This window comes from Uncinocarpus reesii, genomic scaffold (genome assembly GCF_000003515.1).
Source record: "Uncinocarpus reesii 1704 scaffold_3 genomic scaffold, whole genome shotgun sequence".
Taxonomy (NCBI): domain Eukaryota; kingdom Fungi; phylum Ascomycota; class Eurotiomycetes; order Onygenales; family Onygenaceae; genus Uncinocarpus; species Uncinocarpus reesii.
The window spans coordinates 730351-756886 of NW_003052498.1; the positions used below are offsets into that span (position 1 = coordinate 730351).

The 26536-nt window shown below is 49.4% G+C and overlaps 13 protein-coding genes across 13 annotated transcripts; 8 read left to right on the forward strand and 5 right to left on the reverse strand.

Annotated features, from left to right (window-relative positions):
- Positions 1-250: 250 nt before the first annotated feature.
- UREG_05010 (uncharacterized protein) lies at positions 251-1625 on the forward strand (the record flags this gene model as incomplete). The annotated part of the gene is made up of 4 exons (XM_002584275.1): positions 251-370; positions 443-582; positions 661-1107; positions 1163-1625. The coding sequence occupies 4 exons, from the start codon at positions 251-253 to the stop codon at positions 1623-1625; spliced, it is 1170 nt and encodes a 389-aa protein (XP_002584321.1).
- Positions 1626-2654: 1029 nt separating this feature from the next.
- Positions 2655-3434, forward strand: UREG_05011 (hydroxyacylglutathione hydrolase; the record flags this gene model as incomplete). Its single annotated transcript, XM_002584276.1, has 5 exons — positions 2655-2817; positions 2876-2967; positions 3061-3195; positions 3254-3280; positions 3351-3434. The coding sequence occupies 5 exons, from the start codon at positions 2655-2657 to the stop codon at positions 3432-3434; spliced, it is 501 nt and encodes a 166-aa protein (XP_002584322.1).
- A 358-nt stretch (positions 3435-3792) lies between these two features.
- Positions 3793-4647, forward strand: UREG_05012 (uncharacterized protein; the record flags this gene model as incomplete). Its single annotated transcript, XM_002584277.1, has 3 exons — positions 3793-3950; positions 4073-4254; positions 4337-4647. The coding sequence occupies 3 exons, from the start codon at positions 3793-3795 to the stop codon at positions 4645-4647; spliced, it is 651 nt and encodes a 216-aa protein (XP_002584323.1).
- Positions 4648-6113: 1466 nt separating this feature from the next.
- On the reverse strand, positions 6114-6714 carry UREG_05013 (uncharacterized protein; the record flags this gene model as incomplete). Its single annotated transcript, XM_002584278.1, has 2 exons — positions 6114-6370; positions 6432-6714. The coding sequence occupies 2 exons, from the start codon at positions 6712-6714 to the stop codon at positions 6114-6116; spliced, it is 540 nt and encodes a 179-aa protein (XP_002584324.1).
- An 841-nt stretch (positions 6715-7555) lies between these two features.
- On the reverse strand, positions 7556-8773 carry UREG_05014 (uncharacterized protein; the record flags this gene model as incomplete). The annotated part of the gene is made up of 1 exon (XM_002584279.1): positions 7556-8773. The coding sequence occupies one exon, from the start codon at positions 8771-8773 to the stop codon at positions 7556-7558; it is 1218 nt and encodes a 405-aa protein (XP_002584325.1).
- Positions 8774-9627: 854 nt separating this feature from the next.
- Positions 9628-10582, reverse strand: UREG_05015 (uncharacterized protein; the record flags this gene model as incomplete). The annotated part of the gene is made up of 2 exons (XM_002584280.1): positions 9628-10449; positions 10499-10582. The coding sequence occupies 2 exons, from the start codon at positions 10580-10582 to the stop codon at positions 9628-9630; spliced, it is 906 nt and encodes a 301-aa protein (XP_002584326.1).
- A 673-nt stretch (positions 10583-11255) lies between these two features.
- Positions 11256-12163, forward strand: UREG_05016 (uncharacterized protein; the record flags this gene model as incomplete). Its single annotated transcript, XM_002584281.1, has 4 exons — positions 11256-11376; positions 11426-11573; positions 11631-11709; positions 11843-12163. The coding sequence occupies 4 exons, from the start codon at positions 11256-11258 to the stop codon at positions 12161-12163; spliced, it is 669 nt and encodes a 222-aa protein (XP_002584327.1).
- Positions 12164-12541: 378 nt separating this feature from the next.
- On the forward strand, positions 12542-13861 carry UREG_05017 (uncharacterized protein; the record flags this gene model as incomplete). Its single annotated transcript, XM_002584282.1, has 2 exons — positions 12542-13079; positions 13140-13861. The coding sequence occupies 2 exons, from the start codon at positions 12542-12544 to the stop codon at positions 13859-13861; spliced, it is 1260 nt and encodes a 419-aa protein (XP_002584328.1).
- Positions 13862-15165: 1304 nt separating this feature from the next.
- UREG_05018 (uncharacterized protein) lies at positions 15166-15929 on the reverse strand (the record flags this gene model as incomplete). The annotated part of the gene is made up of 3 exons (XM_002584283.1): positions 15166-15547; positions 15603-15832; positions 15927-15929. The coding sequence occupies 3 exons, from the start codon at positions 15927-15929 to the stop codon at positions 15166-15168; spliced, it is 615 nt and encodes a 204-aa protein (XP_002584329.1).
- Positions 15930-16963: 1034 nt separating this feature from the next.
- UREG_05019 (uncharacterized protein) lies at positions 16964-18737 on the reverse strand (the record flags this gene model as incomplete). Its single annotated transcript, XM_002584284.1, has 4 exons — positions 16964-17769; positions 17836-18214; positions 18259-18554; positions 18605-18737. 4 exons carry the CDS (start codon positions 18735-18737, stop codon positions 16964-16966), a joined length of 1614 nt encoding a protein of 537 aa, XP_002584330.1.
- A 1168-nt stretch (positions 18738-19905) lies between these two features.
- UREG_05020 (uncharacterized protein) lies at positions 19906-21900 on the forward strand (the record flags this gene model as incomplete). The annotated part of the gene is made up of 2 exons (XM_002584285.1): positions 19906-20191; positions 20273-21900. The coding sequence occupies 2 exons, from the start codon at positions 19906-19908 to the stop codon at positions 21898-21900; spliced, it is 1914 nt and encodes a 637-aa protein (XP_002584331.1).
- A 626-nt stretch (positions 21901-22526) lies between these two features.
- On the forward strand, positions 22527-24661 carry UREG_05021 (uncharacterized protein; the record flags this gene model as incomplete). The annotated part of the gene is made up of 3 exons (XM_002584286.1): positions 22527-23477; positions 23559-24579; positions 24642-24661. 3 exons carry the CDS (start codon positions 22527-22529, stop codon positions 24659-24661), a joined length of 1992 nt encoding a protein of 663 aa, XP_002584332.1.
- A 715-nt stretch (positions 24662-25376) lies between these two features.
- On the forward strand, positions 25377-26387 carry UREG_05022 (uncharacterized protein; the record flags this gene model as incomplete). Its single annotated transcript, XM_002584287.1, has 3 exons — positions 25377-25633; positions 25695-25843; positions 25918-26387. 3 exons carry the CDS (start codon positions 25377-25379, stop codon positions 26385-26387), a joined length of 876 nt encoding a protein of 291 aa, XP_002584333.1.
- Positions 26388-26536: the final 149 nt, after the last annotated feature.

Sequence of the window (26536 nt, forward strand, 5' to 3'; positions counted from 1 at the left end):
AGAGAACATCGTAAATAGCATCATTATCAATGCATATGAGATGGGCGATATGCTCTAGTTTGGCCTTAACTACTTGATTCTTGAGTTGAGCTGTTCGTCGAGACAGAATTTTTCCTATCACCAAAAGCATACCGATACCCATCCGCTGTACCAGAGCATATCAAATCCCTTTCTCTTGGAGGGATTTTTTTCTACTTTTACTTTTGGATCTATAATCGATTTTTTTTTTTATTCTTTTTTATTGCTGGCTATGCCACAGTTGCAATTTACTCCCTGGAAGGAGCGCTCCCAGCTCGTCGCTGTGCGAGACCAGTTCTATCCACCCCTAGACTACAATGGCCCAGACATGCGTCCACAGGCCTCTGCGCTCGTGAGTCCCTGCTTCCGTCTCCCCTTGGTCCTGCTCCAGTTCACGAATACTGACCAAAAACACGTATAACAGGTATGGGTGTGGAAAATTCGAGGGAATCTACCGCATGCCGTCGAGGCCACGGCGCTATTGACAGATGCCATCCTGCACGACGACGCGAGCAAAAACTCCATCTTTTCAATTCGCGCGACGTATTCGTCGGCGTTTTGCAGGTATGTTTTGACGGCCCGCATCACTAGCGGATTTTGTTTTGTTTGGGATTTTTCTTCCTGACAATAGGGGCCTACTAGGTTCGTGACGGGCTTGGTGGATTCAAAACTTCATGGGAGAAAGCAGACCATGTATCAAAAAGCCATGACTTTGGGGGTCCCGGCGTCGTTTGTTGAATTGCGCCATGAAGCCACGCACCGTGAGCTTCCATCGCTAGCGGTTTTGCGGGATGCCGCTCGGAGGTCGCTCGATTGGCTGTGGGAGTTTTACTGGGCGAAGATTGACTATGGTGGCTCTGCGCCGCTTGGAAGCTCTGAAACGACCGAGCGAGCGCTAAGTGATATAATATCCGCCACCTTGCAGTCCCTATTGGCGAAACGGAGTGGTCAAGACGGTGGTGGCAAGGATCAAAGTTCGAGGTTGAGCGTACGGGAACTTGCGATGATTTGTGAGCGCGAGAGCGACGGAAGCGGACTCGTTGCACGAGGATTGTTACAGTCGGGAGTGTTGATACCACAAGACCGGAGGTGAGCGTTCTCGAGCTTGACTGATTGTTTAGTGGCTACAACTGACTGTATGAAGTTTCGGTGATTCAATGGACCGCGCTTTTTCAACATGGGATGAACATATCAAGCAAATATGCAGGCACCACACCCCTTTCTTGACGCAATTCGTGGAAAACATGGTCGATGTTTTAATACATTCTCCCTCATCGGACGCGGACAATCAGCCCTACCAAGAAGGAGTCTACGCTTGGCTGCAGCACATTCTGCAGTCGAGTTCCTGGGCGCTGCTCCGTCGGGAGCTTTTGGTCCTATCATATGCTCAAGCGGATTGTCGAGATGGAGACGGCCACTGGAGACGTCAGTTAAACAGCTTGATGGAGAGTTATCAGGATGGGTTAGAGGCTACGTTGGAAATGAAGGGAATGGCTCCAAGAGCTGCCGAAATCGAATCAGAACTTGCATCGGATATCGAGGGCCTTCAAGACTATGGCTGGAGTATGGAACGGAGACGGACCTTCAAACCGATTGGTCTGGTCTAAGATAAATATTTCCTTCATTGCGGTACGCGATCGGGCACCCGAGGTGCAATGAAATGCAACGAGTGCTGTATGTTCAACAAGCTATCCGATGATTAACATGAAGGCAATAATATTTATAGGCATTTCTGGAGCCCATGCAGGGTTCTTTGGAGACCTTGGAGAAGATATCAATGTAGAATAGCAGAGCCAGACAGTAGTGGATAGGCCAAGCGTGCCTTAGATCACTTCAGCCCAGTGCGCGCACCTGTAGATGGTGAATGTTGTCCTGTTGGTTTGAGTTGGCTCCAAAACCTCGAGTTCAGCTTCTTCCCCGACGTCACCCCCGCAATTGTTGAGCTTCCGCGGGTCGCGACCAAACACTCAATTCCGATCTTTATACCACTCTATAGAATTCATGTTGGCACGACGGCCCTTTATCTCATCAATACCATTTTCGGGTATATCCAAATTTCTACCGAGACGCAAGATGCATATCGAATCGATTCCCATGTGTACGTTCTCCGCGTGTTTCCGGACTAAACCCAGCCAAAGAGGACGACTCGCTCCGATTGCTATAAGTAATCCTACATATACTGACAGAAATCGGTCTACGACAGGGACCGGAAAGGGCAATAATTATGCCTATTTGATATCCGATGAGCCGACCAAGAATGCCATGATTGTTGACCCTGCAAACCCCCCGGAGTATGTTCACTCCCATTGAAATGCTTCAGCGGAGATGGGAATTCTGATGGAGAGGGAGATCAGGGTCATACCCGTGTTAAAGTCACATATTGACTCTGGGAAAATCAACCTCAAAGCAATCATCAACACGCACCAGTAAGTGCATCCCCCCATGGGTTCGTTCATCGCTACGACCTACTGATATTTGCTAGTCATTGGGATCATGCCGGCGGAAACGAGGGAATGGTATGATTTGCTGTCCCCATCTTGAAGCGACTTTGTCTAGACTAACCAAAGCCCGATTGATCGATATATCAGACTCAACAATTCGGCCACCTGCCGATAATTGGCGGCAAGGATTGCAAAATGGTCACCAAAACCCCAGCCCATGGAGAGAAGTTCAAAATCGGCGACCGGATAACGGTCACCGCTCTGCACACTCCCTGCCATACGCAAGATAGTATTTGCTATTTTGCTGAGGATGGGAATCAGCGGATTGTGTTCACCGGTGATACGCTCTTTAATGCCGGTAAGTTAAGTAGACTGTCAAAGAGCGTCATATTGAAGATACTAAACAGCGTTGGCAGGGTGCGGACGATTCTTCGAGGGCAATGCCCAAGAAATGCACAAAGCACTGAATGAAGTCCTCGCCTCATTGCCAGATGATACGAAAGTTTACGTAGGTTTATGTTAATTGTGATGAAAGGGATTTACAGAGGCCCAGATCAATGTTTACCTTGCGGAGGTGGGCTAATGAAGACTCTCGTTGTAGCCCGGCCATGAATACACCAAGTCGAACGTGAAATTCTGCCTTTCAGTATCCCAGTCAGACCCGATCAAAAAACTGCACGCATACTGCGATAGCAACCCCCGAACGGACGGCGTCTTCACGATCGGCGACGAGAAGGTACGTATATAAGCCATGCCTGCAACTTGTCAATCTGACTAACCTGGGATGATTCTAGTTGCATAACGTTTTCATGAGAGTTGCGGTAAGTGACCTGGATGCCCCTGAGCTTTAGGTGAAACAATTTCGGCGACTGACATAGTCTGCTTGAACAGGACCCCGAGATGCAAAAGGCTACTGGGGCAACGAACCCCGTTGATGTTATGAATGCTCTCAGAGAGATGAAGAATGCGATGTAAATCTGCCATATAATAGATTTGATAATGGGGTGGGAGCGGAGTACCGCATCATAAGTGTGGGTTTTCCCTCGGGGATCAATACTGTATACTTGATTTCTATTTCCACTTGCAATTATTTGTTTGGCATACCATACGGATTCTCGACGGAACCACAAGATCGAGTTGGTGGCAATGACGTCAAGCCCGGCATGAGCAACCTTCTACCTATCAAAACGGTGTTTGTAGATAGTCAATATGCTCGATATATAAGAAGTACAATGCCAAACGGGTAGGAGAGCAGAAATAAAGACAAATTGACACAATCAATTCTTGAGAATATTATTGATCTTTTTCAATTAGCTACTAGCATCACTCAAACATGTCCCAGAGCGGCACAAAAGAGGTCCCTGGAGACCCGATGACCCTGCAGAATCAAGTACTCACAACCGGAGCATCTATGATTCAAAACTTCAACCCGGTCAACCAAATCTGCGCCCATCTACACGCATATCACGTATACGCTGACGATCCCACGCGGTGCGTGGAAGCCAACCACTACTGCAGCCATGTCAACGCCGGTCAGTGACGCATCGATTCCCCCGCCCGTCGGAGCCAGTAAGCTCTAGCTAACGACAGACCAAAAAAAAAATTCCTTGAAGCATCGCAGATTTCAGACAGTGCCTCATCTACGATTCTCCCGAGAAAAACGCCCGCCTGATCGGCGTCGAGTACATGATCACACCGAAAATATACGAAACGCTTCCGCCAGAGGAGCGCAAGTTATGGCACTCGCATGAATTCGAGGTGAAGAGCGGGATGCTCGTCATGCCAACTCCAAAAGGTAAAGAAAAAGAAAATTAATGATACGCCTGGAGCTTTTTAAATCCCAAACGATTGCTGATGTCGTAAATCATGAAATCCAGGAACCCCCGCAGCCGTATGGGACAAGGCCGAACTGGCGGAAATGGACAATGTGATCCCGCTCTATGGCAAAACGTATCACATGTGGCAGGTCGATCGGGGGGATGCGGTGCCCCTGGGTGCGCCACAGCTCATGGGTAGCTTCACATCCGAGGAAGCTGTCAAGAAGGCGTGTCCGGGTGGAATCAAAGAGCTGGCGGATAAGACAGGGGAAAGATTTGGCATTGATATTGCGAAGAAGAAGGAGGAGAGGCAGGGGCTGAGGCCGGGATGGGAGATCCATCCCGATGCAGATGCTTTTTGGAAAAAGTGAGGGGTGGTTTGGATGATGTTGCTGAGCATGGCCCATTGGTATGCTTGTGGGCAACTTGCTCTCTCCATTATATGTAAATATGCAAGACCAATGTGAAAGATGTAGAAAGATGTAAAAGTTCAGATTGTGATGTGTTATGTCCATTAAGAAAAGTAAAAAAATCTATAACACCATATTAGTGCTCATGACACTGGTACCTCCAAGGGCTTAACAGCACCATGTCTCCCACATAGCTCACCCAGTTTCTCACTGTCTATAATGAAATAAACCAGAAATCAGGCTCACCACACCGGGCTAAGTCCACTCCATATTCCATGTATGTGGCTTTGTAGTATACTATTGCTTCTTTGTCCACACTCGCACGCTCGGGGAAAAAACACATTGTTATGTATTTCTCGGCAACGACGAGCTCTAGCATATGTAGAAGCGAGGAGAGAGATTTAGGGGATTGGGTAATGCTTTTTTTTGAGGAGTGATAGAAGGTACGGGCTGCGAAGGTAGGGATAGGATATAGTATGGCTGCGTCAATGTCGGATGAATAGGAATAGTCCCTATTTCAAAGCGACAGGAAGGGGCTCTCATTCATGACTCCAGGTGCGATAGCATCGAGGAACGACCGATTATCTAAATGCAGAGTTCCAGGCGAACTATTCTTGCGACAGTCAACATAAAACTTCGTCTCACATATTATAGCAACTGAATGTGGTTTTGAACTGTTTATTGTGAATTGAATCAACATTGGTGTTGGTTGAAAATGAGATTGTTGTCAAAATGATTTTCCTTTATTTTTTTTTTTTTTTTTGAATTTTTATCAAGTGCTACGGCGTGGGAAATCTGCCAAATGTGCAGTTGCTGCTTAGTAAGGCCAACGTATTTGGTTTGTTTGCACTCTCGAGAATGCGGAAGACTTCACTCGACCGTCCCGACTCCCTCTCACTGTTAGATGAAACAGCCAGTGATCTGGAGCCCATCGAGAATCTAGTCATGAGTCTGAACATGACTTCACGGGACAGAATGTTGACTGTGCACTAACCTGAACTAGAATTGCCGCGAGCTCGACCTCGTGGGTACGCCCTGCGGTCGACGATTTGATCTAGCGAGATTGAAATGTCATCATGAAAGAAAAACGCTGAGTCCCCGTGGAGAAAGCACTGTCGCGGACAGGATATTGGAATAGTGGTAATCCCGGTAGAGACGGGGAATTCTGTCGACCTGCTTCCCCTGGATTATCCTGATGGCGACCAGCCCTGTGGGATCGTGGTTGCAGAGTCATCCGTTCATGATCAGAAGCAGACCGCTCTGGAGCTACTTGTACAGTCACGCCGCAGGCTGACGGTGGATCTGTTCCACCGAGCGCTTTCGGACTTGGAGACCTATTCCGTGTCGTCCGACCATGACTGTGCTGTTGTCCACAATGGGTTGGCGGATCTCCAGGTGCCTCGCCAATAAGGATGCTAAGACTGCTGCTATGTCATCTGTTTTGTTGATAAAAGAAGTGCATCGAAATATCGCATGCTGTTTGTATCTGTCGCAGACACCGGCCCCTCATAGATGCCTTCATCCCAGCTAAACCCATGCCTTAGGAGGACACCAATGTCTCGTGCAACCCGTACGGCCCTCTCCAGTTGGTCTTTGAGCCCATTTCTATCAACATCAACTGCATCCCAAAACAACCGCCAAAACTCCTCTTCCAACTGCCCTCGATTCTCATCATCCTTCCATCCTTGAGAATCCATAGTTTTCCTTTTCCAACCCCCAGAGCTCCATGCCAAATGGCAGCGTACTCGCGTCTGCCCAATCCACGATACCCGAAATCTGACCAGTCTCCGGCATAACAAGGATGTTCATCTCACAGAGGTCTCCATGAGTAAGAACTTGAGGGTAGACGGGGGAATAAAGATGATGCAAGTCGGCTTGTAGAGATGATATCAAGCTATGAAAGCGACGAGGTAAGACAGAGCCAAGAATGGTCAGCTTTTTCGAAATCCGTTCCTGACTTTCTTGCTGCTTCGCGTGTGTTACTTCTTCAGGGTGAAGCCAGGCGGACGCGAAGTATCTTGCGCCCATGTTAGCTAAAAAAATGACTCAAAGTTGGGGAGCAGCTTGGTTGTAGGTACCGTGAGAGGTCCTGGATTGTTCTCAGTTTCGGTATTGGGCGGGAGGAGTCCCTCTGGTAAGCGAGCACCATATCGATGTAGGTTGTCCCAGGAAGTTTATCAATTACATAGATCTTAAGTGGTGCTGCCGGACCATTCCCAAGCTCCCCATAGTACTGGGTGGAGGGTACAATATCACCATGAATTTCTTTTGCCAACTGGATGGTGTCAACATCGAGCGGGGAGTGATTGACGCGGAATTGAACAATTTTCTGGTCTTCATCGCCCTTGGTCGAAAGAGTATAGCTGAAAATCCTTGTATTGGAACAGGGTGCACGGGGCCTTGAACAAGTGCGGCTGCAAAGTCGTCACATTGTTGTCGACTTGGTGAAACTTGCGCGTTGAAAAACGCGTTGATAGTGCCGTCGAGTGTGTAAATTTGCATATGTGCGGTTGTTAGAAAGGGTTGGAGAATGGAGGTTTTATTCTCCAGAGAGAACACCAGAGAAAGGTTATAATCAGGTATTATGGAATGAGCCCAGTTTGGGTCTTTGTAGAGAACGGGGAGGCGGGGAAGGGGGTAAATGCTTGCATCCAGGACATTAGTGGGAGAAGGAGGATGGATAAAGGATGCTCTGTTGCAATATCTCATCTCATTAACAGCTTGGCAACTTCCAAGGGCAATGAGCATGCTCCCCTGATGCTGGGTCGGGAACTGATTGTTGTTACAATATCCATAGAGTGATGACTTGGTCTATATCTCCCTGCCATTGGTATTTGCTTTGAATAATACAGATCATTTACAGACTGCGTTATGCCTTCTCCTCTTCCTCGACACTCTCTTGAATCTCTTCTACCCCATCGATCCATTGTCTTCCTTTGTCTGTGGACTTTGTTTTTCGGTTAAGCACTTCAGTTACCTTGGCCCTTACACCCTCCTTTTCTCTCCACTTCGCCTCAAACGCCTTGACAATCTGTGTTTTGGAGGTGCTATTCTCGCGCACAAACTTTTCAATTTCCGCCTCGCTAGGGAGTGCGAATCGCGCATGTGGATATTCGGTATAATCTGCCTCGGGATTCAAGAGCGAGAGGCGCTGCTCTCCCTGTGGGATGCGGAAAAATTCGTCCACGTCTTGAGTAGTAACTTCTTCCAGGGTGGCGGGCTTCCAGTTGGGCTCTGTAGGGGGCCGGTTGATGAGGCGCGCACTAACACCCTCCACGAAATCGGGGTGCTCCATGAAATGGCCAGCAATCTTTTCTTCGCGCTGGAAGGTCTCAGCAATGGACCATTCCCGCCCGACACGCAGTTGACGTAGGGTAACCTTGAGAGCCGTCGGCGACCGAGTTTTCAGTGTCTTAATCGTCTTTTGTGCCCATTCCGTGTTCACCGTTTCAGCTTCAAGAGCGGCGAGGATTTCTTCGACTGTAGAACCCGAGAAGCAGCGGTCAATTGACTCGCGAAGACTGCCGGCAAGCAAGATCGGTTCGTCCGGGAGACCTGTAGAGAATTCTGAAATAGTGCTATTGACCACGTCGAGGCGCTCGGCGAGTGAGGCATAGTCCTTGAAAGTCAATTCTGAAAGACGTGACACCATCTGGCTCAGCGTGCTTGAGTGGAGATAATGGGTAGCTATTCCACTATAAAAGGCTTGGACACCGGCAAGTCTCTCTGAAGTCAAGGCAAGATAGGTGCCAATCTCTCCATCGAGGCGAGGCAAGAAAAAAGATCCTCCGACGTCGGGGAAGAAACCGATGGTCGTTTCTGGCATAGCGAAGAGTGTCTTCTCAGTAGCTATCCGGAAAGGAGCGTGAACACTGAGCCCAACACCACCACCCATTGTAATACCATCCAATATTGCAATGTACGGTTTCGAGTATGTCGCGATGAGGTGGTCGAGCTGGTATTCGAGGGAGAAGAAGTCCTTGGACTTTTGCTGTCCTTCCTTTCCTTCAGTATTCTGTTGCGCAAGAGTGGCAACGTCGCCTCCAGCGCAAAAGGCCTTTTCTCCAGCTCCCGATATCAACACCATTGTCGCTAGATGGGATTTCTCCCACTCCTACCATCCAATTTAGCGGAGCACCTCGCGACAAACACCTCATACTCTTGCCTACCTTTAGTCTTGGGGCAATCTTGCGCACCATAGAGCCATTTAGCGAGTTCAATTTCTTCGACCTGTTAAGCTCGATTGAGCGAATACCGTATAAATTGTTGAAAACGACATCGTCGGGCTCGTCGCCGGGGAGTTCTTTTGGGATTTTCGCTGCAGTAGCAATCATCTGTAAACAGGCAACCTATCAGCGCAATTCAAATTCATGGCATCGAAAACAAAAAAAATCAATGGCATTCATGATATACTCACCTTTGCTTGTCCTGCGAAAGCCGGATTCACCACCTTTCCTCTCAATGGCATTGCGCTAGCAGAAGTCCGCGAGAACCAGCTCAGCGGCGATGACCGGACGCAGCTCGATCGGAGGAACATCAATATAGAGCCTGCAATCAAATCTAGAAATGTGGTGTGTAGATGCGCGGCAACGGTTGGAGTTGTATTTCCTGTTCCCTCGAGCCGGGGTTGAGTGGATTTGGAGATGGTGAAAAAGTTGGGAGCTTCTCCGCTCGGTTGACCTCGGAGAATTTCAACGCAGGCAGTTTAGTTATCTTCCGACGAAAGATAGCCCAGAGGAAGTAATCATCCCTTTCAAGTTGGCTGTTGGAATGAGGAATAAAGTAATTGTTCGAAATTCCAGGGAAACAGCTTAATCGGAGGTTACTCAAGACTCCCAAAGCACTGTAGTCAAACGACAAATCGCTGTTAACTAGAAAAGAGAACAGTAAGCTAACTAAATACTTCAATCAAAATATATTGTACACATGGTCTATCATCAATCAGGCTCTCCTTGGCTTGCTCTTCAAATCACTGGAATGACTAGCCAGCATTCGATCCAGTGCCATCTTTTCAACAATCAATCGTCCCGTCTCCAACAGATCTTTGACGTCCACATCCTCACGATCCAAGACTCTCGCATCTTCCCCGATTTGCTCCACCGATTCGAACAGTTTTTCCTTCTTCAGCTCCGTGATAAGCAGCGAACGCCCAAACTTGCGGCCCCAATCGTTTCTATCGAAAATTTCCTTCAAGTAATGCACGCTGGTATCTTTCGGCATAGAAATGTTGTCGTTGACGATGATCAACTGTCCCCGCCGGTATCGGTAGCTAAGGGCAGTCCGCCACGCCTTGTCGTAGATCTTTCGCGGAAGTTCGGTGGAAAAGTCTCGTGGATGTGGTCCATGGGCGACACCACCACCTCTCAACATGGGCGACTTCTTGTCTCCTAGACGCGCTCGTCCCGTTCCCTTTTGTGGGCGGACTTTCTTGCGGCTACCCCGTACCTCGCTTCTCCACTTTGTACTTGCCGTGCCCTGTCGTGTCATGTCACCCTCATAAACCACGGCGCGGTGCAATAGGTCGCGGCGAAGCGGCAGAAGAAGATGCTCATTCCTGTACTCGAGGAATCGAAGTGGTTCCATTGAAGGAAAGTCGTAAAGTGTGGCGATCACCGGTTTAGAGCTCCATGCCGGCGCCGGGATATCGTCAGCGGCTGGGGAGATGGGAGATACGTGAGCGTCTGCGAAAGCTGTCAAGAGACTGCCGGTCGGGATCTGGGTTTCAGTCGCCATTGACCGTGACAATTGCTTTGGCAAACATTGCTAGAATCCTGTCAGCTTGAGAATAGGACCCAAAAAGCGGACAGCGTACTTTTGATGGCTCAAGGACCGGCGCCCAGGCGCAGCTGCGGCTCAACCATTTAAGAGCCCCAAACGCTTTGCTGCCAGTCGCCATGGCTTTAACTCGAACGGGTCAAATCGATTGAATTTCGCTGGGATAGGCTGCTAGAGTGTGATGTTCGCCTTGTGTCGAGTTGCGGATTTGCAGCGATTTGAATTTTGGCGCTAAAAAATAAAGGTTCATTGGGGGGTAAAAATCGTTGGGTGGTCAACTACGTTTGGCTAGCAGTTCAACCGGGGAAGTTGAAAGTTGTTGCATACGGAGTACTCCGGAAGGAGTATGCGATGACAAACAGTGAATGATGGAAGAGCAAAGAGTTGAATTTATACCTCATCCAGGGCGTTGGAACATTCCATCCAGCAAGCTGAAGTGCTTGTAAAATTTCCGCGTCCTTCACCATACGTCGCTATAATGTCGGGCTCTTCAAACAGCGCGTTTCGCAGCAACGATGACAGGAACAACAGTTGTCAACTCTCTGCTCAAAAGCTGCTTGATGAAATACGTCGTCAAATAACCGAAATCACTGAACTTCAGGAGCTGGTCTATGAAAATGTTGATGCCGACGCAGGTTCCCTCGTCACAGCCTCCTTGATCGAAGACGAGCATGTGGAGCAGGTTCTTCCCCGGTGAACTTGCTCGTTTCCTTACCGGTTTCCTGCTTGTTGACTGCCTTTACCCGTACAGAATCCATTATAACTCGAAAACGAAAACATTGTGGGTGCGTATAATGCCAACCCGGATCCACGACACCCAGCAGCAATGGATCAAGAACGAGACGGCTGGCTGGCTACTAGCCGGATCATTGACGCGTGCCGAATATGAAATTCTCGATATCGCAGCTGGGAGCAGTAAGCAGCTATCTCTCTAGTCTTGACTCCTCTCGCTAAGTTGGAAAAGGGTTTGAGAATTTCCAAGCCCCCTACTCTGCGTCTTCAAAAGAGCCCGATCTTTGTATCTGTCCGAATACACAACCCCTTCCCCAAATAGTGATTGAAACGGGCTGGCCTGAAAGCTGGCCTCGACTACATCAAGATGCGGATTTGTGGTTAGTTGGGGGGGCCCCTACCGTACAAGCTGTTATTATCTTAAAATGGTCCAAAAGGGATGATGGACGCGTTGCTAGTGCTATTGAGCTATTTGGCCGAGACTCTGCTAGGAACGTACGGCTTCAGCAGACAGAGGTATGTCCAGACTTACTGACTTCCTCTTAAGCTACTGTATGGAGGTCGCCGCCATATGTTTTGGTCCTTCAGTATAGGGGCCTCTCCCAAGCCTTCAGCGCTGCTTAGCGGTCCTTAACTTGTAGGGCTGCAGAGACCAACCCCCCTTACCCCCGCAAGATCACATCTAAACTCAAGCCTGCGTCCCTGCGAACGCCCGAAAGTATGCCAAGGATTCAAGGGGACCAAGATTTATGGCGGCGACCTCCGTATTAACATGAATACCATGCAACAGGATATTTTCCCTGTTCCCATCACTGGGGCGCCGCAAACACTACCAATTACCCGCCGCCAGCTCTTTGGAGCATACTTGCTCGCCGGTCGAAACGGAAATGACGGGTTTCAGCTGTCCGTTGAGAACCTCCGTGCAATTGCTACGCAAAGGATCCAAGCAATGGGCCTGACCCCAGCTTGATGGCATCATTATCAAAACACCTTTAAATATATAACTCTGTTTGAGTTCGTTTTATCAATTCTTGACCCTAGTGTATTCGTTTTCAGAATCTTACAGTCCTCCAAATAGCTGATCATAGTGTCACGAAACTCATAGCATATTAGACCTTAGACCATTCTCTGTAGCCAGGCTGTTCGTTTAAAGTCCTCTGATGTACTCATACTTCAGAGGGCATTTGCTCCCTGTCTCAAGTTCTAGGCTGGGCCGGATCATCATTGGGTGGTAGATTACGTTATGTTAGCTAGTGAAACCCAATTCGACCGACGAAAAAATCCGACGGGAAACGATTTACTGACATTCAACTCTCAATCCAGTGCACCCTATTCCCGCCGACACGCCATGGCGCACTGCGAGCTGGCGTCAAAGCCGCTACTACAATGCTTGCGCCAGTCCTACAGAAATGGGTTTGTTGCGTTACCGCTTCAGTCAGCCCGATCTTTCGCGTCGACCTCCACCTTGTCAGAAGAAGCCCAAGCCGATAGCTCAAAGCAGCCTTTTTACCGGGCGATAGATCCCGCTTTAGTATCGAGCCCTCGTCTGGAACGAAGGCTTATTCGAGCAGGAAAATTCCCAATAGGCTCCCGCCGACGAAGAGCTGCGTTGCAGGATTCCCTAAACATTCCTTTCGAACAGCTGCCATACCAATGTTTCCAGGAAGCGCGAAAGGTCCTGTTGGAGGACAGGGCAGAGAAGCTGAAGCAGATTGAAACAGAGCGGGGAAGGCTGGAAAGGTTACGGGCGGCCAACGCCGAAGATGTGGGCGGTGAGGCTCAGAAGCAGACGAGAATAAAGAGCATGGAGAAGTACCTCGAGAAGCTGAAAGTCCTTGCGGATATCAACGACCCTATGATTAAAAGAAGATTTGAAGATGGGCTGGGTACGTTTTACTCAATGCTACATTGTAGTATTTTGAAAGTCCTAACACAGGTCTACACAGGTGATATGTCCAAACCCATCTACCGATACCTGGCCGATAAAAAATGGAGAGATTACCGACGAGAGATCCTTGTACAACGAATCACACAAATGAAAGTAGTCCCGGACGTGCTAGCTCACGTCAACCCCGTCGTCGACGTCACTTTATCGTTCAACAGGAAGCCCGTACAACCAGGCGAATTTGTCAACTCTCGCGTGAGCACAGTGGCACCCACGCTCACAATACAACCGTTTAGCAAAGGGCAAAAGCTGGTTACAATCGCAGTTGTGAACCCCGATGTGCCGAATCTCGAGACAGACGGTTTTGATTATCGCTGCCATTTCCTGGCCGTCAATGTACCCATCACACCCACGGATATTTCTGTTCCTCTAGGCAAACTATCCGCGGAATCCCAGGTTGTCCTCCCGTGGTTCCCTCCAACGGCGCTGAAGGGAAGCCCGTACCAACGACTTTCGATTTTGATCATGGAACAGAAGGACCAAAAACCCCTGGACCTCAAGGCTGTTTCTGAAAAGGTCCAGAGAGAAGGTTTCCGCCTCCGTAGCCTGGAAACGAGACATCAGCTGAAACCAATCGGGGCCCATTTGTTCAGGACTCAATGGGATGAAAATATGGCTGATGTCATGAATGAATTTGGAATTGAGGGTGCGGATATCGAATTGAAACGTAAGAGGATCGAGCCATTGCCATACAAACGCAGGAATCCAGCCTCTTTTAGATGATTTTGCCTACGGTTATTGGGTTTGGCGTGTTATCTCTGTCCATTTGCCTGACTCCATAGTTATTGTACAATAGAACTATTTACAAAGAGGGTTCCCGGATGTTTGTACCATAGAAGATAATTAATCCACGATTCTGTCTCTGGTGGACTTCCAACTTATACCAGGGTGACTACTGATTCCTTGAAGGATCCGAGAGAGGCTTAAGCGAATTTTCGAGCCGCTGATATTTAAAGGGCCACCACACCTTAGCAATGGCCTTGCCGGTGATCAGCCCCATCGGCAATGGGCCAAAGTCTCTTGAATCTCTCGACCAAGGTAGATTATCTCCAGTGACCATAACATGACCTTCAGGGACCTAAAATGCGCAACCAGCAAGTCATTACTAACATTCTTCATCACGAATAAGTCCAGGATCCAAAAGGAGAACGCACCTGAATCATCCTCGCGAGCCCCCCAGCATGGTCCTCCGGGTCAATCAAGACATAATCCCCCGGCATGCCCGTCACCCTCTTCGCGGCCATGGCGAGATAGGACGGATGTCTAAAAGTGACGACATCACCGACCCCAATCCCATTCCCATATTTGTAATATTTCGAAATCAATATGTAATCGCCCTGGAAGTGTATCGTCGGGAACATCGATGGGCCCGACGAGAGCTGGAGCTCATAGGCATGTTCGTTGAAGACCTTGCAGGCGCACGTGAAGCCTACCATCCAGAGGCCGATGCGGAAGGAGAGGGCCCATGTCCGGCCCCCTTTCCTGCCGGGGCGAGGCAGGCGGCTGAGGAACGGATTGGCCATGGAGCGACTTGTTGTGGTGATTCCGGCATGTCTCGACTTGTTTGCGAGCCCGAGATATCGCATTGCGCTCAAGTAACTAGGGGACAACAAGACCAGTCACGTGCTTCGGTGTTAAGTGCAGAAGCGCGACAGTATCCATTGCTCAACTACGTCAACTCCAGCTGAGAAGCCGTTTGTTGGGCCAGTACGGAGTATGGTTGAAGAGATAGCGAGATGCTTCGAATGCGAATTGATGGCGATCTAGAACGTTGATCTAACTAGTTAGTTAAAGGTGCAATTTGGGCCGTTGACCTCACATTGAAGCGTGAAAGTTGGCTACCAGTGATAATACGTGACAGTCAAAATATAATCGCATCGTAGCTCTTCATAATTCCCACAAGTCATCGCTTATCCGTCACCAAACGCCGTCGCTTTTTATTTCAACCAACGCCATTTTTGAAACCGGGTACACCAGGAATGCCGTACTCCAGGACTGATGAGAGCCCTCCGCCATGATACTGTTTATTAAAACACACCTGCTCGCGTCATAACATCCCCAAACTGCTCGACATTCACGCCTGCATGTAATCCTTCCCCGCCATTTGCTTCTCGGATCATATCCCGTAAGAGCTCTTCACTCACATCTTCCTTCAACTCCCTGGCAACGCGCCGCAGATGCGATAGCAAAATTGGCCCATCTGTGCCGCGCGTAAACAGACGGTAGGCATGCTCGACTTCTTCTGAACGGGCGTCGTCGGAGCGTGCGTGCAGTTTGAGCGCGCAGACCGAGAGGAAAGGTTCGTAGCAGACGTATCCGGTGCGTGAGGGGTCGACGGCGGACAGCATCGAATTCAACTCGGACTGGGAGTTGGGAGGCAGGCCAAGCGCTCTGGATCCCATCAAAAGGCTTCGGGTTAGAGGCTTGTAAAGGGTGGATGGATTGTTGAGAGGGGTTAACCTACATCAGTGCCCGTCGCACGTCTTCTGTCTTGATCACCCCCTCCTTCTCAGATGCATAGTCTTCTTCAACATCAGCGGGAAGGTCTTTCACAGCAAACAAGTGGAAAGCTTCCTTTATCTCGGTTTCTTCTTCCGCAGTGATGTCATTTTCTTTCGCGAGTTTTGAAAGTCGGGTTTTCTTGGGTTGGGACTGCGCGGTAGACGCAGAGGCCGCGCCACGGCGTTTTGGAGGCTGAGAAGAGAGGGAAGGTAGTTAGCACTCAGGACAATTCAGAAGTGATATTACACAGGGTATCAGAAACTATTGGGCGTTTTTGACAACTTACCATGATGACGGAGGGTTTGTGCTCATGGGACCTTTTGGGGCTGGAACTTCAGTTGACGTAAGGTGGTTGAAGCCTAGATCACGGGCACTTTGGGATAAATACATATGCATCACTGCGTTTCATTCTCAGCTGTTACTACATTTCATTATTCTAATCTTGGAATTCATATCTCGCGGACACAAACCACTAAAGTTTGAATATTTAGAAGCATCCTCACAATGGACGTGGTGCTGCATGTCTACGACCTGTCAAATGTATAACTAGACATACAAGCAAGCCCCTTGCACCACCATTACTTACATGGCACTGACTTGACAATAGGGTCTTGCTCGAGATGTATGTCCTAGTTCCATGCATTCAAAACTCCGCTGATGCATAGCTGAGAACTGACCGTTGCATACATACATTGAGTAGCTTTCGCTACAAATTACCGGGGTACAAATAGATGCCATCTACCACACTTCGCTCGTCTTTGGCGGAATGGAATACTATTTTGGTCGCGGAATCCAGCAAGCTGCTCCTGGAACGACGCATCATGGCCAACCAGTCGAGACCCTCCTACTCGGGAAGTCAGAGATTCCAATCGAAGTCGTTGTTGAGTATATGGATGCTCTAGGAGAAACTTATACAGAAGATGTAATATCAACCTCTCAGAGACTGATCCATACACGTTGCTGACTCCAGTTTAGTCCTATGATTTGTTTTTATGGAACTGCAACAATTTTACAGATGATTTGGCCCTGTTTTTGGTGGGCAAAGGCATCCCAGAACATATTAAAAATCTGCCTGAATTATTTTTAAATTCGCCTTTTGGGCAGATGATGAAGACATACATTGACAATCAAATCTGACTTACTGCAATTCCTAGCAACGTTTAATAGTCAACCTCAAGGTGCGGTGACAGTTTATTCACCAAAGCCACATGTCTCTACCATAAAACCTCAAGGACCAGATTATTCAAATGGCCAATGGCGCATGTACTCAGCTTTTTCCTCATCGGTCTTGGCCAGTTGCTCTAATATTTGGGTTTTGAGTTCTTAGAGTGCGGCTCTGCAATCATCATATCGCTCATGTTCGATGAAGCCTTGGTCCGGCCACAAATCGCCCATGCTCTCCTTGGCCCCCATAGCGAGGTCGGTTCCTGCTACTGCACCATCGCTGTCCAGTTTAATACGCTCAATATCTGCTTCTGAAAAGTGGAACGGAAATTGGTTGTTGCGAGTGACGGCAGGAAGGTCTGCCCACGTGTCCTTTAGATCGACTAGAAGGGATTGAAAATGGGACTCGCCATATTCGAACATACGGTGTGCAAGAAATATTAACCCAAACGCTGCCGTTTTGCGGAATTCGACGACGCGATATAGGTCCGGGTTTTTGGCATGCATAAGTTTTCGCCATCCGATAAACAAATTTTGGACGCTATATTCGTGCACAGCTGCGGATCGTTCTTCTGGGGAAAGCCCAGAGAGGTTTGGTCTCGGTACCTGGTCAAGCGTCTCAGGCTCAAGGCCATCCCAGCTCAGGAAGGCTGGGTCGGGGTTGTGGTTGAAGAGGGGCGAGATGTGACAAGACTGCCAGTCAATAATACCCATAATCTTTTCAGGGTTATGGGGATCTACAAAGATGTTGTCATCATGTAAATCATCATGCCAGAGGCATGGATTTGTTATGGCAGTGTCATTTGGGACAAGGGCATCGATAATATCTCGGTACCATGCTAAAGCAGCACGCTTCTTGTGCTTGTCTGGTTGGTAGATTTTGGACCACAGAACAAAGCAATTTGTTTGGGGGTCTTTAAAAATTGAATTGCCTTTGTCTCTCGTGCCCCGATTGCTCGCAGATACTGCGTTAGTGAAGTCCCTACAAACTTATCAGCGACTGTGCGGAGAAGACATTAGCGCTGACGAACATGGCCCTCGCTCGATATCTAAAGCTGATCGGCCTCCATCAATCCAATCTCGACCTGTAGCCGGACCGATAGCAAACTCCGAATCGTTAACAGCCTCTCCATTTTTGAAATAGTGGCTGCCTGCTGGTGATTGCACGTCTCCCGCGTAGTATAAGCTGCCGTAATGCGAGAAAGAAACGCTTAGCCATTGTTTCTGGAGACGTGTCATAGCTAGAAAGACTTGGAGCTTCTGGTTTAATTTCATTGAGGCCCAAACTTGAGACAGCGGAACACCCTCAGTTTTATCCATGATGATAAATTCAGCCCCAACAGGGTGTGATTTTGCTCGCGAGTTCCATGAGTGAACACGGGGCGCCGGTGTGTCAAGGACTTTTCTGGCCTTGGGAATTAGTTATGTTAAGCAGGAACCGCTGATTCACTTACAAAGTCCATCGTGGCGACTTCACTGGCCGTAGTAAAGTGTGGAATTCCAGCATTCGGGTTCGGCACCTTTGCTACGACTTCTTGGCCATCATCCATAGACATGAGGAATGCTTTGTTGAACATGCCATCGGGGTATTTCTTGATAGAAATGCATTGAGCGGCACCAACCGAGTCTGCCGCAATTCTCGCAAGCTTGTTCAAGTCGAATCTAATCTCTCTGCTTCGAAGATTTTCCGCCTCATCTACAACGAAGCGGCCCCGCGTGAATTTGAAGAATTCATCGTTTGAATTCCAGTCTGCTCTGGGTGAGTGATACAGTGAATGGCGCATAGATAGTGGTGCTTACCTCTCTGAGGAGCACCCTTGTTGGCAATATAGTGGTTAGAGGACAGTGTTGAAGCTTTCGAGATTGAGCGGCAGTCTTGCTTTGGTTTGAACATTCGACTCCACCAAAGACGCATGCATTGGGGTGGACTCATATTTCATCAAACAAAATGTTGCAATGTGAGTGGAAATGCGATTCCATGAATATCAGATTATCACAAGCAAATGACAAGGCAACAATGCTTCATGAACAACCAGAGGAGTTTGGTAGGGACGGGACGGGAGCTTCCACTATGGGGGATCTATATCCTCTAAGTCAAAGGATCTCTTCGATGCTTGGTTAGCCCGTACTCCAAGGAAACAGGAGGGTTTCTCTGTAGAATAATGAAGCTAGATCCATGGGATAGACCACCAGCGAGCTAAAACAGGTGGTAAGACGGAGTATTCCGTAACTACTCAGTCTCACAATGAAAGTCAGCTGGAATAATGGCTGTCAGCCACATCAAGTCGAGACCAATTCGTGCTGGTGATGGTTGCCGGAGTAACCAGGAACGAATGCCACTAGTTAGTTACATGGATAGAAGCCCAATCTACTTCCAAGCGGCAAGATGCAAAGCTGAGAGCAGATGTAACTTGAGTCAGGGAAGCAATGACCACTGGAGATATGCATGCACACTCCTTCCACTCTTTAGACCCAGTCCGTAGAATAATAGTAAACTCGCAGCCCATGCTTTTCCTCTCCCTTCCTTTTGCCAACGGATGTCTATGTAAAATGGATTCTCAGCCCAGCAGGCTCTTCGCTGCAGTTTGGTACTGGGCAGTCCACGGATTCATGTCTGTTCCGCCTCTCCCTGCAGTCGGAGGTATTGTACTGATGGAGACAACTGGACCAGCTTCTTCAAGATCTTGCAAGCTCTGACAGCCATTATCTGTGAGCTGCTCTGTTCCTTTTGCCGCTCTCAACCACACTCAGGCTACTGGGCGCTAGTCCAGGCCTCAAGCACCCACGCTAACCCGTTCGAGCAGTTTCACAACAACGCGAGCCGCCAGACGACGAGACAGACCGGCTGGTCCAGGCATTTGACGACAATACAGCTTCACTGCGCGAGTTTACGAGGAAGTCGGGCGAAGCCGTTGCGCGCTTTCAGCACTTGTTAGAGGAGGACCGACACCTCCGAGAAGAAGCCCTGGAGAATTGGATTATGAACCCTTGATACCGCAATCCCCCCTCAGAGCCCTGTCGATCGTATGTTTTTGAATCATCTTTGTCGGCACCGCGACATTGCCCTGCAGATTGACTGGATACTAAGAAACGCAGAGAATATGTCGTTGGATCCGCGGTTTTATAATAGCATAGCCCATCTCCCACCGAGACCTCCCATGTCGCATTCGTCGTCCAACTACCCGCCCGAATATGGAAGCTTCGCCCCCAGTATGGCTTCTTTTACGTCTGCGTCTGTTGCCGGGATGAGGTCGACTGCCTCGAGTCCGTCGTTGCGATCGAAGGAGCGAGTCATGGCACCCGTCACTCGGCCAGGAACTCCCGTCACTGCCGGTGGAGGGGGCAATGTCAAAGTTGTCGTCAGAGTCAGAGGGTTTTTACCGCGAGGTGCATAAATCCAAGTGAAATACTTCATGGCTACGGTATCTAACTGGTTGCTAACTGGTTGATTTTTCTTCTGAATTCTAGAAATCCAACGGGGCACACGATGTTTAATTCGAATGAATCCTGCTACTCAGAGCACGACACTGCTTGGCTCGTCAGATCAAACCCCCAAGTCCCAGAGTCGCAGCAAAGTAGTCGAAGACAAGGCCTTTACGTTTGACAATTCTTTCTGGTCCCATGATGACAACGATCCCCACTATGCAACGCAGGAAGATGTGTATAACTGCTTGGGCGAGGAGTTTCTCGATCATAATTTTGAAGGCTACCACACGTGCATTTTTGCTTATGGTCAAACAGGTTCCGGCAAGAGTTATACAATGATGGGCACCCCAGATAACCCTGGTCTGATCCCGCGAACGTGCGAAGACCTTTTCCAGCGAATCGAGAATTCAGAGTCGCCTGACGTTACATATCACGTTCGGGTATCATATTTCGAGGTTTATAACGAACACGTCCGCGACTTGCTCGTCCCCAGAACCGACCCACCTTACTATCTAAAAATCCGAGAGTCCCCTATAGATGGCCCCTATGTCAAGGACCTGACTGACGTTCCGGTCCGAAATTTCGCAGAAGTGATGCGATACATGAGAAAAGGAGATACATCTCGTACGACAGCTAGTACCAAGATGAATGATACCAGCTCGCGATCCCATGCAGTTTTCACGATTATGTTAAAACAAATACATCATGATCTCGCCACCGATGAGACGATTGAGCGAACAGCGAGGATCCGGCTTGTGGACCTTGCTGGTTCAGAACGAGCAAAAGCAACCGAAGCGACTGGTCAACGTTTGCGCGAAGGCTCAAATATCAACAAATCTCTCACGACTCTGGGCCGTGTGATAGCCGCTCTAGCGGACAATAAACCAGGACGGCCGCGTAAAAACAAAGATATTGTCCCTTACCGCGACTCTATCCTGACATGGCTGCTCAAGGACAGCCTAGGAGGAAACTCAAAAACGGCGATGATTGCATGTATAGCTCCATCCGATTATGACGAAACTCTTTCAACGCTCCGCTACGCTGATCAGGCGAAACGCATCCGAACTCGCGCGGTTATTAACCAGGACCACGTTTCAGCAGCGGAGAGAGATGCGCAGATTGCTGAAATGGCTGAAACGATTCGCACTCTTCAACTAAGCGTCAGCCAGCAATCGGTCAGCAAGCGAGACATGGAAATGCAAAATGAAAAGCTTGAGGAATATCAGAAACAAGTAACAAAACTACAGAGACTGATGGAAGAAACCAAGATGGTCAGCGAGAACAAGATCCGGCAGCTTCAAACCGAGAACGAGGCCCTGAGACTTCATCTCCACCTTGCATTGGACAGTCTGAAAAATCCGATACCACCCGTTGAAGTGATGAAGCGGCGTAACAGGAACAGCAGTTTGACCTTGGCATCGGAGAAGGACGATATCCAAAGCGAGAAATGTTTTGAGAAGGAGAACATGGCACCACAAGAGCCTCCGGATCTTATTTGGGAAGACTCCGCCAGCGAACTCGATATCGAAGTCCAAGCTGAGATGGAGGATCTTCTGTCAGACCTGAGCTTCTTCCGGCGCAAACTGGCGGACGATTGCGAAAGATTTGGTGTTAAACGGCGACGTCGCGGAGACCGCAAAACGCTTTGCGAAGTGCCGATGAATAGATGACCGACCGGAGAGTAGGCGAAGTGGAATCCACCTGGGTTTTGGAGTTTTTGACGGGGATTTCAACAGCGCTTGGGGATATGTTTTGAATGCCTGCTATGATTTCTATCCAAGGACGACTTTGCGTTTTTTTAGGGGCAACATGAGACGGTAATATTTTTATTCTTTTGCATGCTACCTTTGGAGCCAGGGCTTGTGAGTACCGCAATGACTTTGTATGTTGTATGACCAGAAATATGCTTTCCAGCGCAAAAACCGATAATTCTTCAAATGACAATACTTTTGATTAGAGTGCGAATATTTTCTTTTGCTATGAGTCAGAGGTCACAGAGACAAGAGGAGAGAGCCTGGTCGCATCACTGTGTAGCTCATTGGAGCGCAACCAGAGCCAGTGACCAGCATAGAGGCGGAGTAGCCAATACCAACGTGTCTTGAGTATGAATCATTCTCGGTTTCAGTGAAGATAATGAAAGTTCCCCATGAAAGGCTTGAAAGCGGCTAGAAGAAGCAGCAGCAGCAGCAGCAGCAGCAAACAGTGAATGGCAAGCAAAGGGATGGCAACCATATCCGGGCCACAAATAGCATGTCTTGTGCTTATCCTCCTAACAGTGCTGAGAGTCACATTCAAAATGGAAGATTCAGCCAGGCAAAAAAAAGGGTTCGGCAAGGTGGTGGTCGCGTTGTCGCGGAGGTGTTTGCGATGGCCGAAGCGCAGATTGATGGTGCTGGTCCGCCGGCGAAAAAAGTCTCAAGTGACTCGATCGTCGGGAGAGCATCAACTTGTCAGCGCCAACAACACCAGTCACCACGACCACCACGACGCTAATGGCAACGCGCTTGAGCACGGGTTATTATCATCTACAGATACGATCATGTCGGTTGCGAAACAAAAGATTATAAATTCGGCCCAGGGTGGTGCGGAGGAGGGGCCGGGGAGCCAGCTACTGAGCGGTGGTGAGTCATCGGCGGCCAAGGGAGACGAGTCGAGTGCCAACGCGAGCGCGGCGATGAATGGTGGAGCCGAGAACAAGAATAGGAAGAAGCAAGAGGCGAAGGGAGGGCCGGAAGCGAAACAGGGTGCGGAGAAGAAAGATTCGCAGCAGCAGCAGCAGCAGCAGCAGGGCGAGGGGCCGCCAAAATTGTCGAATGCGGAGCTGAAGAAGAGAGCGAAAGCTGAAAAAGCGGCAAGACGAGCGAAGGAGAAGCAGGAGCGGGAGGGGGAGCAGGCAGCGAGTGCTCAGTTGCAGAATCAACAACAGCAGGCAAAGAAAGGAGGAGGAGGAGGAGGCGGGGCGGGGAAACAGAAGCAGGGTGCGCCGGCAGCGGGGACGAAGCAGGCTGCGCAGCGGAGGGGATCGGTGCATGTGCCCGCCGTGGAGTCGAAGAAGAAGAAAAAGAGCGAGAATGAGAATATTGTTGCGGTTTTTGGGCATCTACCGTGGCATTCGCGGAGAGCGGGCATCGCGGGCGTGGGCAAGGAGATTCACCCGGCCGTGGTGGCTTTGGGGATGCAATTGAGGGACTATGTGATCTGTGGCAGTTCGGCGAGGTGTGTTGCGACTTTGCTGGCTCTCAGGCGGGTATGTTTTTTGTTATCTTCTTCCTCCTCTTTGATTGTTGGGAGAAATCGGGTGACTGATTCTTTCGTTTCTGCTTGATAGGTTGTCCAAGCGTATATCACACCGATTGGAACTTCGCTATCGCGCCATCTGACGACATACCTTTCGCATCAAATCAATTACTTGACGACATGCCGTCCACTCTCGATCAGTCAGGGGAACGCTATCCGGGCTTTGAAGTTGGAGATTACGACAATTGATCCGGGCGACTCTGAAGACGAGGCGAAGCAGCAGATCTACGATTACATTGACAACTATATCCGTGAAAAATACACCGTGGCTTCTCAGGTGATTGCCAACAGTGCTGCAGACAGGATTAAAGACGGAGATGTGATACTTTGCTACGCGGGTAGCAGCGTCGTCCAAAAAGCGCTACTTACGGCTCACGCACAGGGGAAGAAATTCCGCGTTTCCATCATTGATACCCGACCACTCTTCGAAGGAAGGAACTTTGCGCGCACACTGTCCAAGGCTGGCTTGGAGGTGCAGTATTCGCTGATCAATGGCATCACAACTGCCATCAGGGATGTGACAAAGGTGTTTCTAGGCGCCCATGCCATGACCAGCAATGGGTGTCTCTTCTCGAGAGTGGGCACCGCACTGGTCGCAATGTCAGCGAAGGAGAGAGTTGGCGGCATCAACATTCCCGTCATCGTGTGCTGCGAGACAGCCAAATTCACGGACCGGGTCGCCCTCGATAGCATCGTCGTGAACGAAATCGCGGATGCGGACGAATTAGTCGCCGTCGAGGCCCCCGAGCAAGTCACAAACCTGTCACCACCCACACCCGCGCCCACTGGCAAGGGCGGAAAAGCTGCTTCCACCGCGTCGAGTGCCACAAATGCAGACACCGGTTCTATAGCGTCATCACTGGGCCCTACGTCGCTCGTGACCGATCCGAGCCAGCCGTTGCAGAATTGGCGAGAGATGAAGAACCTCCAGCTACTGAACATTATGCATGATGTTACGCCGGCGCAGTATATTGACATGGTGATTACGGAGATGGGAAGTCTGCCGCCCAGTGCGGTGCCGATAGTGCATCGGATGAGCACGGAATCTGAAGGTGAGTTCTTCCTTCTCCCCTTTTTTTTTCTACCTGATGCTGACCTTTGCGCCCCCTTGTAGAGAAAGACGCGAAACACTAAAAAGACCGCATGCTCGAAAGTTTCCATTCTAATCATTCGGCCTGGATGCTGGCAGCATTGATCTCTCGCCCTGAGCTTGTGTACTTTTCTTTGCTTTTCCTACTATTCCGGATGGAGGGTGATGGCGGCTTGGGTTGCAGGCAGGTTTATTGGTTTCGGGATGAAATGCATGTAGTAGTTCCTGTTTTCAAAAAAAGTTCGGCGCCGGTGCAAGGAGTGTTAATGCTGATGGGATCTTTTAGACGTATAGCCGGTCCTAGGGATTATTGCAAATGCAGATTTCTTCATCAGAGGCCCGCTCAGGGGTAGCATGTGTGTTTCCAGGTCTTCCGTCAGACGAAGCCACGCTGTACCTTCAGGATGCGAGTCGCGCCCTCTCTCTATCAAGCAAAGTCAAGGGGCAGCCGCATCGACACTGCACGCCTTCCGCGAAATCCATGACGCTTTCTTGCTGCTGGCCTCGTCCTTTCCCCAGGATGCTCAAGGCAAAGGGGGTCAAAACAACGAAGAGCTGTTCGCTTTCAGAGCTATTCCTCTCTCCACGGTCAACTACCCACGGCAGACTCAGTTCTTCTATATCTTTTAGAGATCCATTCATAGGCAGTCTAACCATCACTAGTCCGTCGAGGAGGTTGCATATCTTCCAGAGCACATTGTATTTCCCAGCTTATACTTCTGTCACTATATTCGTTGGTTCTTCCTCTCGCTATCCAACATGGCAGCTCGCCATACGATAGCAGCTTTTCTCGGAATCATTGCCGTCTGTTCGATCATCATCGCACTCGCGTCCCTGCTCGGCATCGCGACAGGTGGACTGATCGCCCTGAACCGCGTCTGGCCGGGCTTATTTTCGCTCTTCCGGCGGAGAGGCCAGAACGAACGGTCCTTGGAAGAGGGTTTGGCAACTGAGGAGAACCAGGTGAATGCTTCCGGTAACGCTGAATGCCAGCGACAGACGAAGCAAACGACGGAGTAAGTGGTTTGGACAACCCTTGCACTCCAGTTTTCTCAGACGCTGCTGACACGGACGTAGACCGACCAAGCTCAACTGGGCCGCAGGATACCCGGCGTTTGCAAAGGGAAAGAAGCTCAGCACCAAGGTCCAGATATTAGCTACTGGAAGTGGATTGGGCCCTGGAATGATTAGAATCGCACCCCTCTTCCCGGACACTGTGATGGCAGGTGAGTTCTTGAAGTTTTACATTCTTAGTTCTTCATGCTATTGAACGGCAAGGAATTGACAAAGTGTCGTCTAGTCTTCGACTCTGACCCGATCGCGGTGGGAGAGACCAATTCCCGTATCATGAAGCTCCGCGATCAGTTTGCCAAAACCAGCAAACCGGTGGTTGGCAACCCGTACCAGAACATCAGTGCTTTCCTCATGGTCCACCAAGCTGCAGCACCCAACTATTTCACAAAAGGCCAGCTTAGCAAAGTCTTTGTTTCCATTCCCAGCCAGGAATCTGTCCTGGAAAAGAGTCCCAGCGCGGTAGATATTTCCCAGAGCTATGCGTCTGTTACCCAATCTGGAGGCGTTTTTTACGCCCTGTTTGAGAGCGAAGATGCGTTGCAGCGGTTCGCTGGAGAATTCGACATTGCTGGACATCTATGGCTCCGCGTTCCTGAGGAGGAATGGACAAAAGACTGCATGATGGCTGCTGTGGGAGACAGGATGAAGGAAGGATCAATGCACGAGAGCAGGATCGCCGTCTGGAAACGCAAGTAGCTTCCACGACATGGCGGCTTGAGGTGTTCAAGTTTGGAGGCGGGTGAATTGATCAGCGTGTGAGCACATCATATTGTTACATCAGAGAATAAGACTTGACATTCATTTCATCACTATTGCTCGTGTAAAACGCCGCTACTCATACAATA